Source organism: Oryctolagus cuniculus, chromosome 13, assembly GCF_051225735.1.
Source record: "Oryctolagus cuniculus isolate XC-2025 breed Fujian yellow rabbit chromosome 13, ASM5122573v1, whole genome shotgun sequence".
Classification (NCBI taxonomy): domain Eukaryota; kingdom Metazoa; phylum Chordata; class Mammalia; order Lagomorpha; family Leporidae; genus Oryctolagus; species Oryctolagus cuniculus.
In genome coordinates, this window is record NC_142879.1 from 19,146,042 (window position 1) to 19,159,120 (window position 13,079).

Consider the following 13,079-nt stretch of genomic DNA (forward strand, 5'->3'; position numbering starts at 1 on the left):
CCGCCCTAGCTTTGCTGTGTGTCCCCAGGTCAGACTTCCCTCTCTGGTCCTCAACCCCTGGGCAGCCAAACCACAGTCACCTCCCACAGCAGCTCACGACGTGAGGAGGCTGCACCCCATTTGTGAGCACCTGGGGAAGGTGACCAGGCACAGGACCTGTCCCTGCTCGGGGGAACCATCCAAACCCCACACTGGGTAGCAGCAGGCAATGCTGTCCAGCCCAGCCCCGGGCCTGCATGGGGCTTGCTCTTTCAGGCCATTTCCTGTTAATTTGGCTTGTTTTCCAAACATGGGTTGAACAATCCCCCTCAGAAGCGGCCATGGCAGAAGGAAATGTTATTAAAAGCGAGCCCGTTAGTGGGCATGGTGTGTGGACGAAGACTTTGGGAGTGCTGGCTGCCAAAGAAAGACTGTATTGTTGTCATTCCTCCTTTCCCAAGCTCCCTCCCTCCCTCCCGGCCTCCCTCCTTCCCTCCCTCCTCTCCTCCCTCCCTTGGACCTGCCCCTCCCTCCCCCTAACCTAACCTCCCCACCCCAATAGGATCTGGTGGAAGAAAATCAGGCAAACACTTGCAAGCACGCACCACTGGGAGATCAGAACTTCTAGCTGGCTCGCGGCTGCCCCGGCTCCACCGAAGGGTGGGGGAGGAAGAGGAGGGCTAGCCCCAGCACTGAGAGAAGAGGCAGGTGTGTGCAGGTAAGCCCAGGTCGGAGAGGGGTCGGGGATGTGGAAGATTCCTCCCCGCAGTGAGCGTCCTCCTGCTCTGTCCAACCTGGAGGCCGATGGGGTCTCTCCCTGCTCCCTCCTCCCGCCTTCCACCTCTGCCTCCTGTCTGCTGGCCTCACAGCCTCGCTTCTTTCTGCTCCTCTGTACTGGCTTGCTACAGGAGTTCAACTTTCTTGGTCCCGATGCGTGTTGTAGCACAGAGAGAGGATGACGTGCAGAATCGTGGTAGAGCAGGTGTTTCCATAGAAACCGGACACTGGGACCCAGCTCCCCACACCTCTCCTGTATTGTCGCACGTTGTCAAAGACACACACGCACACGCGGGCTCTGCCTGCCTGCGTCTCTCGCCTCCCCAGCTGTAAGAGGAAGAGAGAACGCGCGTCTTCCCGCTGAGACGGAAGAGCCGGGAGGAAAGCTTGCGTCCCAGTCCAGGCCGAGCAGGGAGGAGGGAGCAAGGAGGCCAGGAGCTGGAAGAACTTGGTTCTTGTGAGCTTAACCGGGAGGAGGCAGGGCAAGTGGCTTCCGACCGACCGGCGCAGCGTCTCCTCAGCTGCCTGGGTCTCAGCCTCACTGGCCCAAGCCCCTCAGCTTTCGGAAAGAGAAGGGAAGCAGCTCAGCTTCCAAGCCTTGGAGGTCCTGATCCCCAGCTAGGAAGACAATGAATTTCATTTTTTTCCTTGCAGGAGTCAGAAACAAAAATAAATTCAGAGTTGTTCAGAAACTGCCCCAGCCATTCAGGTTGGCAAGGGGTCCTTGTGGTGAAGAGAAAGAGGGAAAATAAATAAAGGCAGCTGTTCCTTAAGCTAAGTGAGGGAGGAGGAAGCGAAGGGGCCCCTCTCCATCTCCCAGCTCCTGCGGCCGTGCACCAGGCAGAGCTGGTCTCAGCATCGCGGGGGCCAGGGGAGGGGTGTGCAGGGCTTGCTGTGAACACGGGAGCCCGGCTCCTCCCTGCAGACCCAGGAGTCCACCGCTGCTGCAGTGGCCAGGAATTCTGGTGGTCAGCCGGGCCTGCAGAAGCCGAAGCAGGGGCCTGCGAGGGGTCTGGGCACTCACGTATGAGCCAGGACTTGTGGCAGCATTGGCTGGGCATGAGGGCTATGTGGCTCTCTGGGAAAGGGACCCCTTTACTGGGAGCGGACGTGGGCACCTGAGGGCCCAGGGAGCATCTCCTGTGATCTGCGACGTCCCTCCCTCTTCCTTGCAGGCACAGGTAGCCGTGTCACAGAGGAACATTCTAGAAGGAAAGGTCCCTGAAGAGAGCTCCAAAGCGCTTCTGTTTGCTCTCACCTGCTGCTCTGCCTGCCCCAGGACCCCCAGGAGCCCCGAGCTGGGCCCCTCCCCTGTCCCTCCCAGCAGCCTTCCCAGGGAAGGGTGGAATGATTTCTCACCACCACCACCCCCAACCCCCAACCTCACGTACTGGGAATTTCAAGGCTGGAAGGGGCAAAAAACGCCAAGGCAGCAGACTGGGGGAAGTCTCACACTGGATCTGCCTTGCTCCCCCTGCTCTCCCCACCCCCCGCCAAAGCCTCCGGAAACGGTGGCAAGGCCTCCCCCAGGTGGCTGGGGGCTTCTCCAACTAGCAGATTTTGAACCCCAAGTGTGGCCTCACAAGTCCCCAAGGGCAGGAAGTTGCTCTGTGTGGAAGAGCCAGTAGCCAGACTGCCAGCGCCCCTGGGGGTCTGCTCTTGAGCCAGAGTGGAGGGAAGGAGACCCCAGTACTCTGAAATGATCCGGACCATCCCTTAATAGTTGCTCCTCGCTCACTCTGCACACAGCGACTCAGCCCGCCAAACAGTGCCATCAGAAGGTGTCAGCATGCCCATTTAACAGAGAGGAGACTGAGGCTTGCTCAAAGACACCAGCTAGGCAGCTGGAGAGTTTGCAGGGTTAGACCCAGGTCTACAGCCCCCCACGGCCTCCTCCCCTCCTCTGGGCCTTCTTCAGGGGTCGGTGGGGGGCGGGGCAGAGCTGGCATGCCCTCACAGTGGAAAACTTGCTCTGCTGGCTACGGAGGCCTCCTGCTGTTTACACTGCGCCTGGTGGTGGCCGCCGGGACACAGACGGTTTCTCCGATGGTGCGATGTTTATTTTTAGCATTTTCTGATCTGCAGTACATTTGAAAGTCGCTGATCACACCTGCCTTGGATGACGACGGGGGCGCAGGATGCACACACAGGGAAGGCTTTGCTCTCCCCAGTTACAGATCAGGAAGCTGAGGCCCAGAACAGTCACGTCACGGGGTGGGATGGAGGGGCCGAGACGCGCGCCCCACGACCACGGCAGGCTCAGCCTTACGCCGTTACCCCCCGGGCAGGAGGCGCAGCTGCACGGCCGGATGTGGAGTCCATCGGGCCCCCACACCAGCCCCTCAGTCACCCCAGCACTACACTAGCCCTAAGGGAGCCTTTGATAGGGTCTTCCGGAAGCCAGGGTGGGCCTGGCCAACTCCGCTAACACACAGCCAGAGCTCACCTGCCTCTCCTCCTCTCACCTCCACCTCTCCCCACTCCCACTACAGGAAGAGAAAGTGGGAGCGGGGCGGGGCGGGGGGGGGGGCTCAGAAGTCTGGGTTTAGAACAGAAAGAAGGGAAGCGAGAGAGAGGGCCTTCTGCTGTCCGTGGGCACGACTCTGGGGCGGGGCAGCTGTCCGGGGTAAGCCATGGAGGCTTAGGGGTGACCAACTAGACAGGAAGTCTACCCAGACTGGAGAATGCCAGCACATGCAAGGGAGGGACCCTGATTCGAATCCTGCCTGCACTGGGAGACAAGCCCCACCTCCCTCCCAGCCCAGCCCCAACCTCACCATGTGAAGCCAATTACCCTTCAACCTCTCCTCATAACCTGGCAAACCCATGGGGACCTCAACCCAGCCCTGCCCTGAGCCTAGGGCTTGCACCAGCCCTGGGGGCTAACCGTGAAGGGACGGGCAGGGTAGGGAAGAGGGCGCTCTCACTTTAAGAATCCACGAGTCTCTGGAGCAGCTGCTATTTCGAAAGAAAGTCCCGCTGTCTGCAGAGATTTGCGCTCTATAACATGCCTGCGATGCATGAGCTCATCTGACCCGCACAGACGAGGAGCCCGGGGTGGAGAACCAGGGCCAGGACTCCAGCCCAGAACTACCATAGTTGGAACTGAAATCTGGACTTAGAACTCTCTTAGGAAATGTTCTTACACGTAGCGGGTGAATTTGGGGTGGGGCGGACAACTGCCCCCTCCCCGCCCCAGGCAGCGGCAGCTTTCTGAGAGGCAATGTTGGGGCTCAGGGTACGGAGCTGGTGACCCAGGCCATCAACAAGCCCCCGCAGACAGGTGAGCAGAGCCCAGCAGAAAGTCGGAGGCCGGAGGCGTGCTTGCCAAGGCATAAGAAAAAAAAATCGTCAAAGCACACACAGATGACCTACCCTAAGCGAGCTGAGGACTGGGCAGAAGGTTCTGGAAGGCGGGAGCGCAGAGTGTGTGGCTTTTGAGCTTGGAGGCCATCACACAGCCTCCCAAGAAAGCAGGCTTTGCCCTCAGACTCCCTCGCCCCAGGCAGCCAAGCTGTGGCAGGAAGGGGCGTGGCCCCCTGAGAAAAGCTTAGAAACCAACCGATTTGCTTCTGAGAACACAGAACGGGTATGATGGGGGCTGGGCTGCGGCGCAGGGAGGGGCACATCCAGTCTCCACAGGGAGCCCGCCCCGCGCCCCAGGAGCTGGCACTGGCTCTGGGAGGCAGGCGCTTGGCCAGCCCTGGGGTGTGGAATGGGAAAGGGTCGGAGGTCGAGTGGGAAGATACGACCATTTCCCACAGGCTCCTGCTCTGGGCGCGGGGACCAGGAAGGCCCGGGTTCCCTGTGGATGAGCAGGGCGCTGGGCTGCCAGCTGACCAGGTGGAGCCATGACCGGCTGGCTGCTCCTGTCACTCCCGCCATCAGAGGCCTGGACTACCTGGCACGGGGCCTCAAGACACCCACCCACAGCAGGCTCCTGCAGGAAACTCTGGGCAGGTTTGACCCCCTGAACTTGGTATCCAGGACCTGGAACAAGCTTTTGGTGATGGGAAAGAGGGAGGCCCCAGCCAGAGCTGGGAACCTCCCAGGGTGAGCCAGTCCATTTCCAGGCCTGGGTGATTAGGAAACAAATTCACAAAGAAGGCAAAAGATAAAGGAAATGAACACTGAGACTTAAACAAATTATATATCCGAAAGGCAAAGAGGCAGAAATCTCTCACCCACCGGTTCAGTCCCCAAATGCCTACAACAATCAGGGCTGGGCCAGGCCGAAGCCAGCAGCTCAGTCCGAGTCTCCCACTTGGGTAGCTGGGACTTGAGCCGTCACCTGCTGCCTCCTGGGAGGTGCCTGGCCACGGGCTGGTTCCCAGCTCTGGCTGGGGCCTCCCTCTTTCTCATCACCAGAAGCTCGTTCCGGGTCCTGGACACCAAGTTAAGGGGGTCAGACCTGCCCAGAGCTTCCTGCAGGGTGTACACTAATAGGAACCCCAACAACCCAGTGTGGGATGTGGGTCTCCCAAGTGGCATCTTAACAGTATACCAAAGGCCTCCCCCAAGCCAAAGCTTTTAAAAGTGCTGGTTTTTTAAAATACAAAGGTCTTAATCACTTCATTAATTTATATGTAACCTGGCTGTACTATTGTCAATCAAATTACAGTATAATTAACATAAATATATAAATATTAATATAAAAATATACAGTATGATTAATAAAATATATAATGTAAATAATAATAAAATTATTATTAAAACAACTTATAAAATGTTACCCCATGGTTCACCAATGACGGGTGACAGAGGGTCCAGCCACAAGACAATGCTTAAACTTTTGCAATGAACATGTTCACACTTTAGTCTTTTCAGTGTATCCCCGAGACTGGAGGGAAAGCCAAGAATCTAACCGGGGCAGTCCCTTGAGATAGGAGGAGCAGAGAAATGGCCCCCTGGGCCCCCTTGGAGAGGTCTGCTTGGGACAGGACCGCCTTGGACGGAGGTGGAGGGACAGCACGGGCGTGGACGCTGCCTGCCTGCCCTCCCTCCCACACCCAGCGCCCTGCAGAAGGGCTCACATGCACACAGGCGGCGAGTGCCCCTGACTCTGCTGGCCTGCTGGTCAAGGCTGTGTGCGTGAGCCGCAGTCCCCGCCCAGCCAGGCCAAGCTCCGCCCTCTGTTTCTGGCCGCCCCCAGCAGGATGGTGCAGCCAGCGCTGCACTCCCCTGCTGCCTGACTTTGATCACAGCCAGCAGGAAGCTGGGTGCTGGCAAGCAAGGGAAGAGTCTCAGCCCATGTGGGCTTGGAGGGGGAGTGGGGCAGGGGGTCTGGATCAGAGGCGAGCTGGGGATACACCCCAGGCCCCTCTAGCTCCAGAAGCCCTAGAGGCTGCATGCCCAACCTGTCCCAGTCCCCTGGGCAAGGGGTGGCCCACTACAGGTGTGAGCAAGAGGCACAGAGTGCGGAGGTAGCCATGTGGCAGTGGGGACCCTGGCCGGAGAGCAGGGGTGCTGTCACAGGAACGGCGGCCCCGGGGAACAGGAAGGCCAGGCACCCCTCCCTGGAGGACCCCGGGCAGCTGCTGCTTTCCCTCTGTGACCCAGAGCCTACGGATATTCCCCGAGGCCCAGTGCAACTCAGACCACATGGCCCAGTCTGAGAGGTCACCAGGGCCAGGAGGGAGGGAACCCCAAAACATCCTCCAGCTTCCTCTTCCAACAGCACAGGAAGTTCTCCCTGACCCACCCCCGCCCCGTACCTCCACCCCCAGAGGATACAGGGAGCCTCGACACCAGGTCAAAAAAAAGGGAAAGTGTTTTCCCCACGTCCTCCCTTCCCCGCCTGTTTATTTTCCCAGGAGCCTCCACATCTGGGGAGAAATTCTTGGCATGTCTTGTGCTGGCAGAGAGCAGTGTTCTCTGAGCCAAGTGCAGGGGCTGAGAGGGGAGGCCCAGAGCACGGGTGAGCGGCCCGAGCCCTTCGCTCCCTGCCTCGAGCTCGGCCCCGGGTTCAGGGGGCCCGGGGCTCTGCACCCAGCCTGCCTTGCGCCAGTGTCTGTCCTGGGCAAAGCGGCTCCTGCCCGCCAGGCCCCCGTCTCTGTAAACAGCGGGTCTGCACTTGCTGGTGGATTGTAATCCATTCTTAGCAATGAAACTCCATTTCCTCAGATGAATGGTTCGACCAAACAATCTATCAAATGAATTTTTTTTAAAGACCAAGCAGATCGGGTCAGCGCGGGTGTGGGCTGGGGATGCCTGAGAGGCACCCAGGACCCTTTGCAGGGATGGTGTTCTCGGGCCACAGGTGATGGGGCAGCTGAGCCCAGCCTCAGGGCCTCTGATATGCAGCCCAGCGAGCCTGCTGCCAGGCTCCCGGGCAGGGAGTCCACGGCCACAAGCCCCTGTTGCTTCCTCCCCAGCTCTGCAGCCCCTGAGCGCTGCACCCACACCCCACCGGGAGCCCGGCTGGCAGCACAGACCCGGCACCCAGTGACCGAGCCCGAAGGCTGATGCCCTCCCATGTCTCCCCTCTGCAGGTGCCTCACCTGGACCATGAGGTCAGCCCTCCGCTGGCTCCTCCCACTGCTCATTTTGGCCTCAGTGGCCCACGGCCAGTCAACAAGACGACCAAGACCTGGCCCTGGGCGCAGGCCCAGGCCCAGGCCCAGGCCCACACCCAGCTTTCCTCAGCCCCATGAGCCGTCGGAGCCCACAGACCTGCCTCCTCCACTGCCCCCGGGGCCCCCGTCTGTCTTCCCTGACTGCCCCCGGGAGTGCTACTGCCCCGCAGACTTCCCCTCTGCCCTCTACTGTGACAGCCGCAACCTGCGCAAGGTGCCCGTCATCCCGCCGCGCATCCATTACCTCTACCTGCAGAACAACTTCATCTCCGAGCTCCCGGTGGAGGCGTTCAGGAACGCCACGGGCCTGCGGTGGGTCAACCTGGACAACAACCGCATCCGCAAGGTGGAGCAGAGGGTGCTGCAACAGCTGCCCAGCCTGGCCTACCTCTACCTGGAGAAGAACCAGCTGGAGGAGGTCCCGTCGGCCCTGCCCCAGAGCCTGGAGCAGCTCAGGCTGAGCCAGAACCAGATCTCCAGGATCCCGCCGGGCGTCTTCAGCAAGCTGGAGAACCTGCTGCTCCTGGACCTGCAGCACAACAAGCTGAGCGACGGCGTGTTCAAGCCCGACACCTTCCAGGGCCTCAAGAGCCTCATGCAGCTCAACCTGGCCCACAACATCCTGCGAAAGATGCCGCCCAGGGTGCCGCCGGCCATCCACCAGCTCTACCTGGACAGCAACAAGATCGAGACCATCCCCAACGGCTACTTCAAGGGCTTCCCCAACCTGGCCTTCATCCGGCTGAACTACAACCAGCTGTCCGACAGGGGCCTCCCCAAGAACTCCTTCAACATCTCCAACCTGCTGGTGCTCCACCTGTCGCACAACAAGATCAGCAACGTGCCCGCCATCAGCAACAGGCTGGAGCACCTGTATCTCAACAACAACAGCATTGAGAGTGAGTGGGGGCGGGGCGGGGCGGGGGCGGGGCCTGGGGCTGGAGGGGCTCCCGGAGCAGGGGAGGGACCCCCGTGCCCCCCGCCCTTCTTCAGGAGTCTCGGGGAGGGGTGGTGCAAGAAGCATGGGATGTCGCATCTTGGCCACGTCGCTTGCTGCCTGTGTGCCCTGACCTCTCTGGGAAGCGCCCTCATCTGCCCAGGAGGATGGTGGTGATACTACGTAGTAGCCGGGATGGCGAGGATACTGCCCAGTGGGGAGCAGGGGCACTGAAGAGTTCAGTAAGCACCTAGTGTTCAGAGAACCAAGCTGGGGGGCCGGGCGGGGCGGGGGCTTCTTCCTCCACCCCAGCTTCTCTGGCCCCCAGACCTCCCCCTGGACATTCGCCTCAAAGCACAACTGCCTGCCCACGCCGAAATGTCCTGAGCCTACAGCTGCGGGTGGGAGCTTCTCCCCAGATCCTGACCAAGGTTTTGAAGATTGTGCAACAGGGACCCGGAGAGGCAGCCAGTACACAGCCGGTAGAAGCGTGACAGCCGGACAACCGTGTATGTGTGTGTGCACACTGGTGCTGTCCCGCGCCATCCAGACGGCTGCGTGTTTACCTGCACTCCCGTGACACGGGACATGTGAGGGCGAGCCTCCCTACACTGCACTTACAGAGGCCTGGGCTGGGGGCGCCGCCCGCAGCCTGGGACAGGAGGTTGGGAGCTGCAGGTTCGCTTAGATCAAAACTGTCAGCTCTGGGCTGAAGGTTTAGAAACAAAAGAGGGAGCGTTATCTGAGCCTTGAACAAAGCCAGGCTGCATTCACACGGGGAAGGCAGCAGCTAAAGGCTGAAGGGGATCAAAGAGGGAGAGGAACTCGGAAAACCACGTTAGGGCGCCTTCGCCTCCGTTCCCAAGCTGAGGAAGGAGAGGCAGGCTGTTGACGCTTCCTGAGTCTTGAAAGGACTGGATAGGGCCTGTTCTCTGATCTGGGGGAATTATAAGAAGTGAGGGAGGATTCTTTCAAATCTTGCGAGAAACAAGTTCGGGAAAATAGAAAAACTGTCTAATTTTACCCTGCAGGCAGCACATAACAGTGGAACGCATTACCCCCAGGAAGCCGTGGAGGCTGGAAATACAGACACAGCTGGCAGGTCTCCACCACGTTGTGGAAGTACAGCTGCCCTGAGTCTGCAGTCAGAACTCTCACCCCATCCACACACGCCCTCCCCCACGCAGCCCGCCCCCGGGGCCACGGGCACAGAGCGGAACCCCGGCCGTGTGAGCCACGCGCTGCCAGTGACTACGGCGGCCACCTGCAGTCCGCTTTATAGTTTGCAAACTGCCTTTGCCAGCACCCTGCCATGTGGCGTGCGGGGCAGGCCCACTCTCGCCACTTCACGGGGTGGGGGGTGGGGGACAGGGCCCCAGGGGAGGCAGGGCGACAGCCGACGTCACCAGGCCCCCGTAAGGGAACATTCAGCTCTGCCAGGGCCCTCCTGCTACCCCCACGAGGAAGGCAGAAGTGGAGAGAGAGGAAGATTCCTCCTCCTGCTCCTCTTCCTCCGCCTGCCCAGGGGATAAAGGAGGCAAAACTTCAGGCAAGCGAGAGCTTCATCTAGAAGATGACGTCATCTAAGAGGAGGAGCAGGGACCTGGGCTGCGCCAGAATCAATAGGCTCATCACACCCTCAGGGCCCCCCTCGCACTTCCTGCCATTGCTACTTCTGACAGCAGGCCCCCTTCCGCCCATCCGCGTGCTGGCTTCAGCTCTCCCCTCGACCCACTGCTTCTCCACACGGTAGCCACATTCAGCCTTCCACAGCGTCACCCTAACCACAGGGGACCCGAGGGACCCGTCTAGGTTTAACACCGGGCATGCTATGCGTCCTACACACCGTCATGTCCTTGTCACAAAGGCAGTCCCACTCCAACTGGGGATCAAAGCTCTCCGCGGGGCCACGCGGCAGTATCAGCCCCCCCCCCCAGCTCCCTCAGAGCACTCCCCAGCCCCAGCCTGCTTAACCCTCCCCCTACCTCCCCTGGGAGGCCCAGCGCAGTGCCTGCTTCGGGGTCCCCAGAGCAAACGTGCAACAACTCCGATGAATTCCAGCCAACCGCATTTTCCAAAGGCCCACCCAGAGCCGGAGCCGGGGAGGGTGGGGGGTGGGGGTGGGGGTGTTGCGGGGACTTATCTGCGGCCTCGCATCCCCCGTCATCCGGGCTCAGAGCACAGGGTCCTCCCTCTGCCTGTCCCCCGCCCCAGCTGTCTGCCAACTCCTTGCCTTCTCTCTCCACAGAAATCAACGGGACCCAGATTTGCCCCAGCAACCTGGTCGCCTTCCACGACTTCTCCTCGGACCTGGAGAACGTGCCACACCTGCGCTACCTGCGCCTGGACGGGAACTACCTGAAGCCGCCCATCCCGCTGGACCTCATGATGTGCTTCCGCCTCCTGCAGTCGGTGGTCATCTAGGCCGCGCCCTGCTGCCCGGTCTCCTCTGAGCGCACCTGCAGGCTGGCGGCCCAGGCGCCTGTGCCCCCCCGCGTGCCCGCGCGCCCCCCCTCTCGCCCCCCCTTCGCCTCCCAGCCCACCTTTCTGAGGCACAGGCAAGCTCCGGCCCCCCTGCTGCCTCGGAGCAGGGCTTCCTGTTTCAGCCCCGCCCAGTTCAAAGACACCCACCGCGCACCCAAACTTGTGGCCCCCCGGGGTCTCCCTCTGCTCCAGAAACACGAGAGAGGCCCCTTCGCCCTCCTCTGCCTGTCACTCCCGGGTCGGGCTGGGCCAGGGCCTCGGTCCCGCACGCCAGGAGCAGCAGGCTGAAAGTCCCCGGTCTCCTCGACCACGAACCCGAGCCCCGCTGCCCAGCGCGGGGCGTCACCCTGGAGGGAAGTGGGAGGTGAGGCCGAGGGTCAGGACTCCAGCCCGGCCTGAGTCCAGTCCGAACCCCGCCTCCCCCTGTGGGGACCAAGGGCACCCGCCCTCCCGGCTGGCCTCGGAGAGGAGCGGTAAGGAGCAGATGACTCAAGGAGCCAGGAATTCGCTAGCGGCCGAGCAGCGGCAGAGGCCCTTGGAGGGCCCACGGGGGTGTAGTGTACATGGGTCCTGCAGCTCCCCAGGCCAACACAGACCGGAGGCCCAAGGCCCTGGGGAACGCAGTGTTCACAGCGGAGGGTCAAGAGGTAGCAGCCTGCCCCCGCCGGCTGCTGTCCACTAGCGCCCTGGCCCAGCTGCTTCCACCCCGGAAGGAACAGGGAGGAAGGGGCAGGGCACCTGGCCATCTCCCAGAAGCCCCTTCCAGGGCCTCCGCCTCCGAGGCCGGCTCCGCAGCGACACCTGGTGGCGAGGGGCCTTCACGGCGGGCCCCTGTCCACCACCTCACCTTGACCGTGGCCTTGAGCTCCAATCAGGAAGGGGTGGGTGAGGCCCAGGGCGCCCCTCTCCTCGTAGGCCCAGAAGCCGGGCTCAGCCCCCTAGTGAGCGAGTGCAGACGGGGAGCCTTGGGGGCCCACGTGAGGCCACCGTTTGTTGACTTCACTGGGTCCCTCTGGCCCTCGGCTCCCCCGTGGACGGGACAGGACAGGTTCGAGTCCGCACACCACACCTGAAATGACACCCGGCCGAAGGGCACGCCCTGTTACCACATTCCCTGCAGTAACTTATTCCCCCAGCTGACTCCCTGTCCACCTGGCTCGGCCCAGGCGAGCGGCTTGGCAGGTCCCCAAGTGGAACCCATCCCTACCGGGCTGCTGCCAGATCACCTTCCCCCTAACTTCTTATATAAGGATGCTGCCCTCCACCTCCACGGCCCCCTGAGTGCCTGTGCTGGGGGGAGGGGATGGAGGATGAATATTCTAGAAACGAGTAAGACGCTGTGCCCACCCTCAAATTAGGATCAGAAAACTTCCAGAGGATTTTAAGAAATTGGGCTGAGCTGGGTGCCTCACTTGAAGAAACCCCCATTATCCTCTCTCACCTTCCTCTTTGGCTCGCTACAGAAAACAGGGCTCATGCCATCGCGGGCACGCGCACCTGCCTCCCACCCTCCCTCCCTGCTGTAGCTGGTTTTCCAAGGCTCCTGCTGAAAGTCATTGTATCACTGTGGCCGTAAGCAACCTGGTGCTATGGCCTGGATAAGCCCCTCTGCAACTGTTCACATTTCAGCCCCCGGTTATGGGGCCCTCCGCCCTCCCCATGGGAGCAGAGCTTCTGTGGCTCCCGGGCAGGGAGCTCACTCCCTTGGTCCTGCAAACACGGAATGGCCTGGGGTTGGCACCAGCCTCCCAGCGCCTGGTCCCCCCACTGCCCTCTGGAGCCGTAGAGCAGCTGTGTGGGACACCTGCCCACACACACCCCGCCACCTGCTGGTTCCCCTTGGAGTACAGGAAGCCGGTTCATTCCCCAGTGCTGTGGGCATTGGCATACGCAGGCACGTGGGGCGGTGTGTACGCGTTCTCTGCATGTGTATTGTATCTCTCCTGAAGACCATGCTAACTCGGCGAGACAGCCTTTGCCTTCCAACACGCTTCCCAGCAGAGGAAATAAAGTCATACAGAAACTCCCTGTTGGACTTGGCAACGTGAACAGGCTAAGACACATTGGAGTCATCTTGTCACCCTCCCCCTGCTCCCGGAGAACGTGGGTGGAGAAAAAATCCTATTCTTAAGAAACTCCTGAGCCGTTGCCACGGCTCACTAGGCTAATCCTCCACCTGTGGCGCCAGCACACCGGGTTCTAGTCCCGGTCGGGGCGCTGGATTCTGTCCCAGTTGCCCCTCTTCCAGGCCAGCTCTCTGCTGTGGCCAGGGAGTGCAGTGGAGGGTGGCCCAAGTGCTTGGGCCCTGCACCCCATGGGAGACCAGG

At 61.1% G+C, this 13,079-nt stretch overlaps 1 protein-coding gene across 1 annotated transcript; it reads left to right on the forward strand.

The window, feature by feature from the left end:
• The first annotated feature begins 545 nt into the window (after positions 1-545).
• Positions 546-12,778, forward strand: PRELP (proline and arginine rich end leucine rich repeat protein). Its single transcript, XM_002717582.6, has 3 exons — positions 546-697; positions 7,248-8,230; positions 10,517-12,778. Exons 2-3 carry the CDS (start codon positions 7,264-7,266, stop codon positions 10,690-10,692), a joined length of 1,143 nt encoding a protein of 380 aa, XP_002717628.3. The 5' UTR covers positions 546-697; positions 7,248-7,263; the 3' UTR covers positions 10,693-12,778.
• The last annotated feature ends 301 nt before the right edge of the window (positions 12,779-13,079 follow it).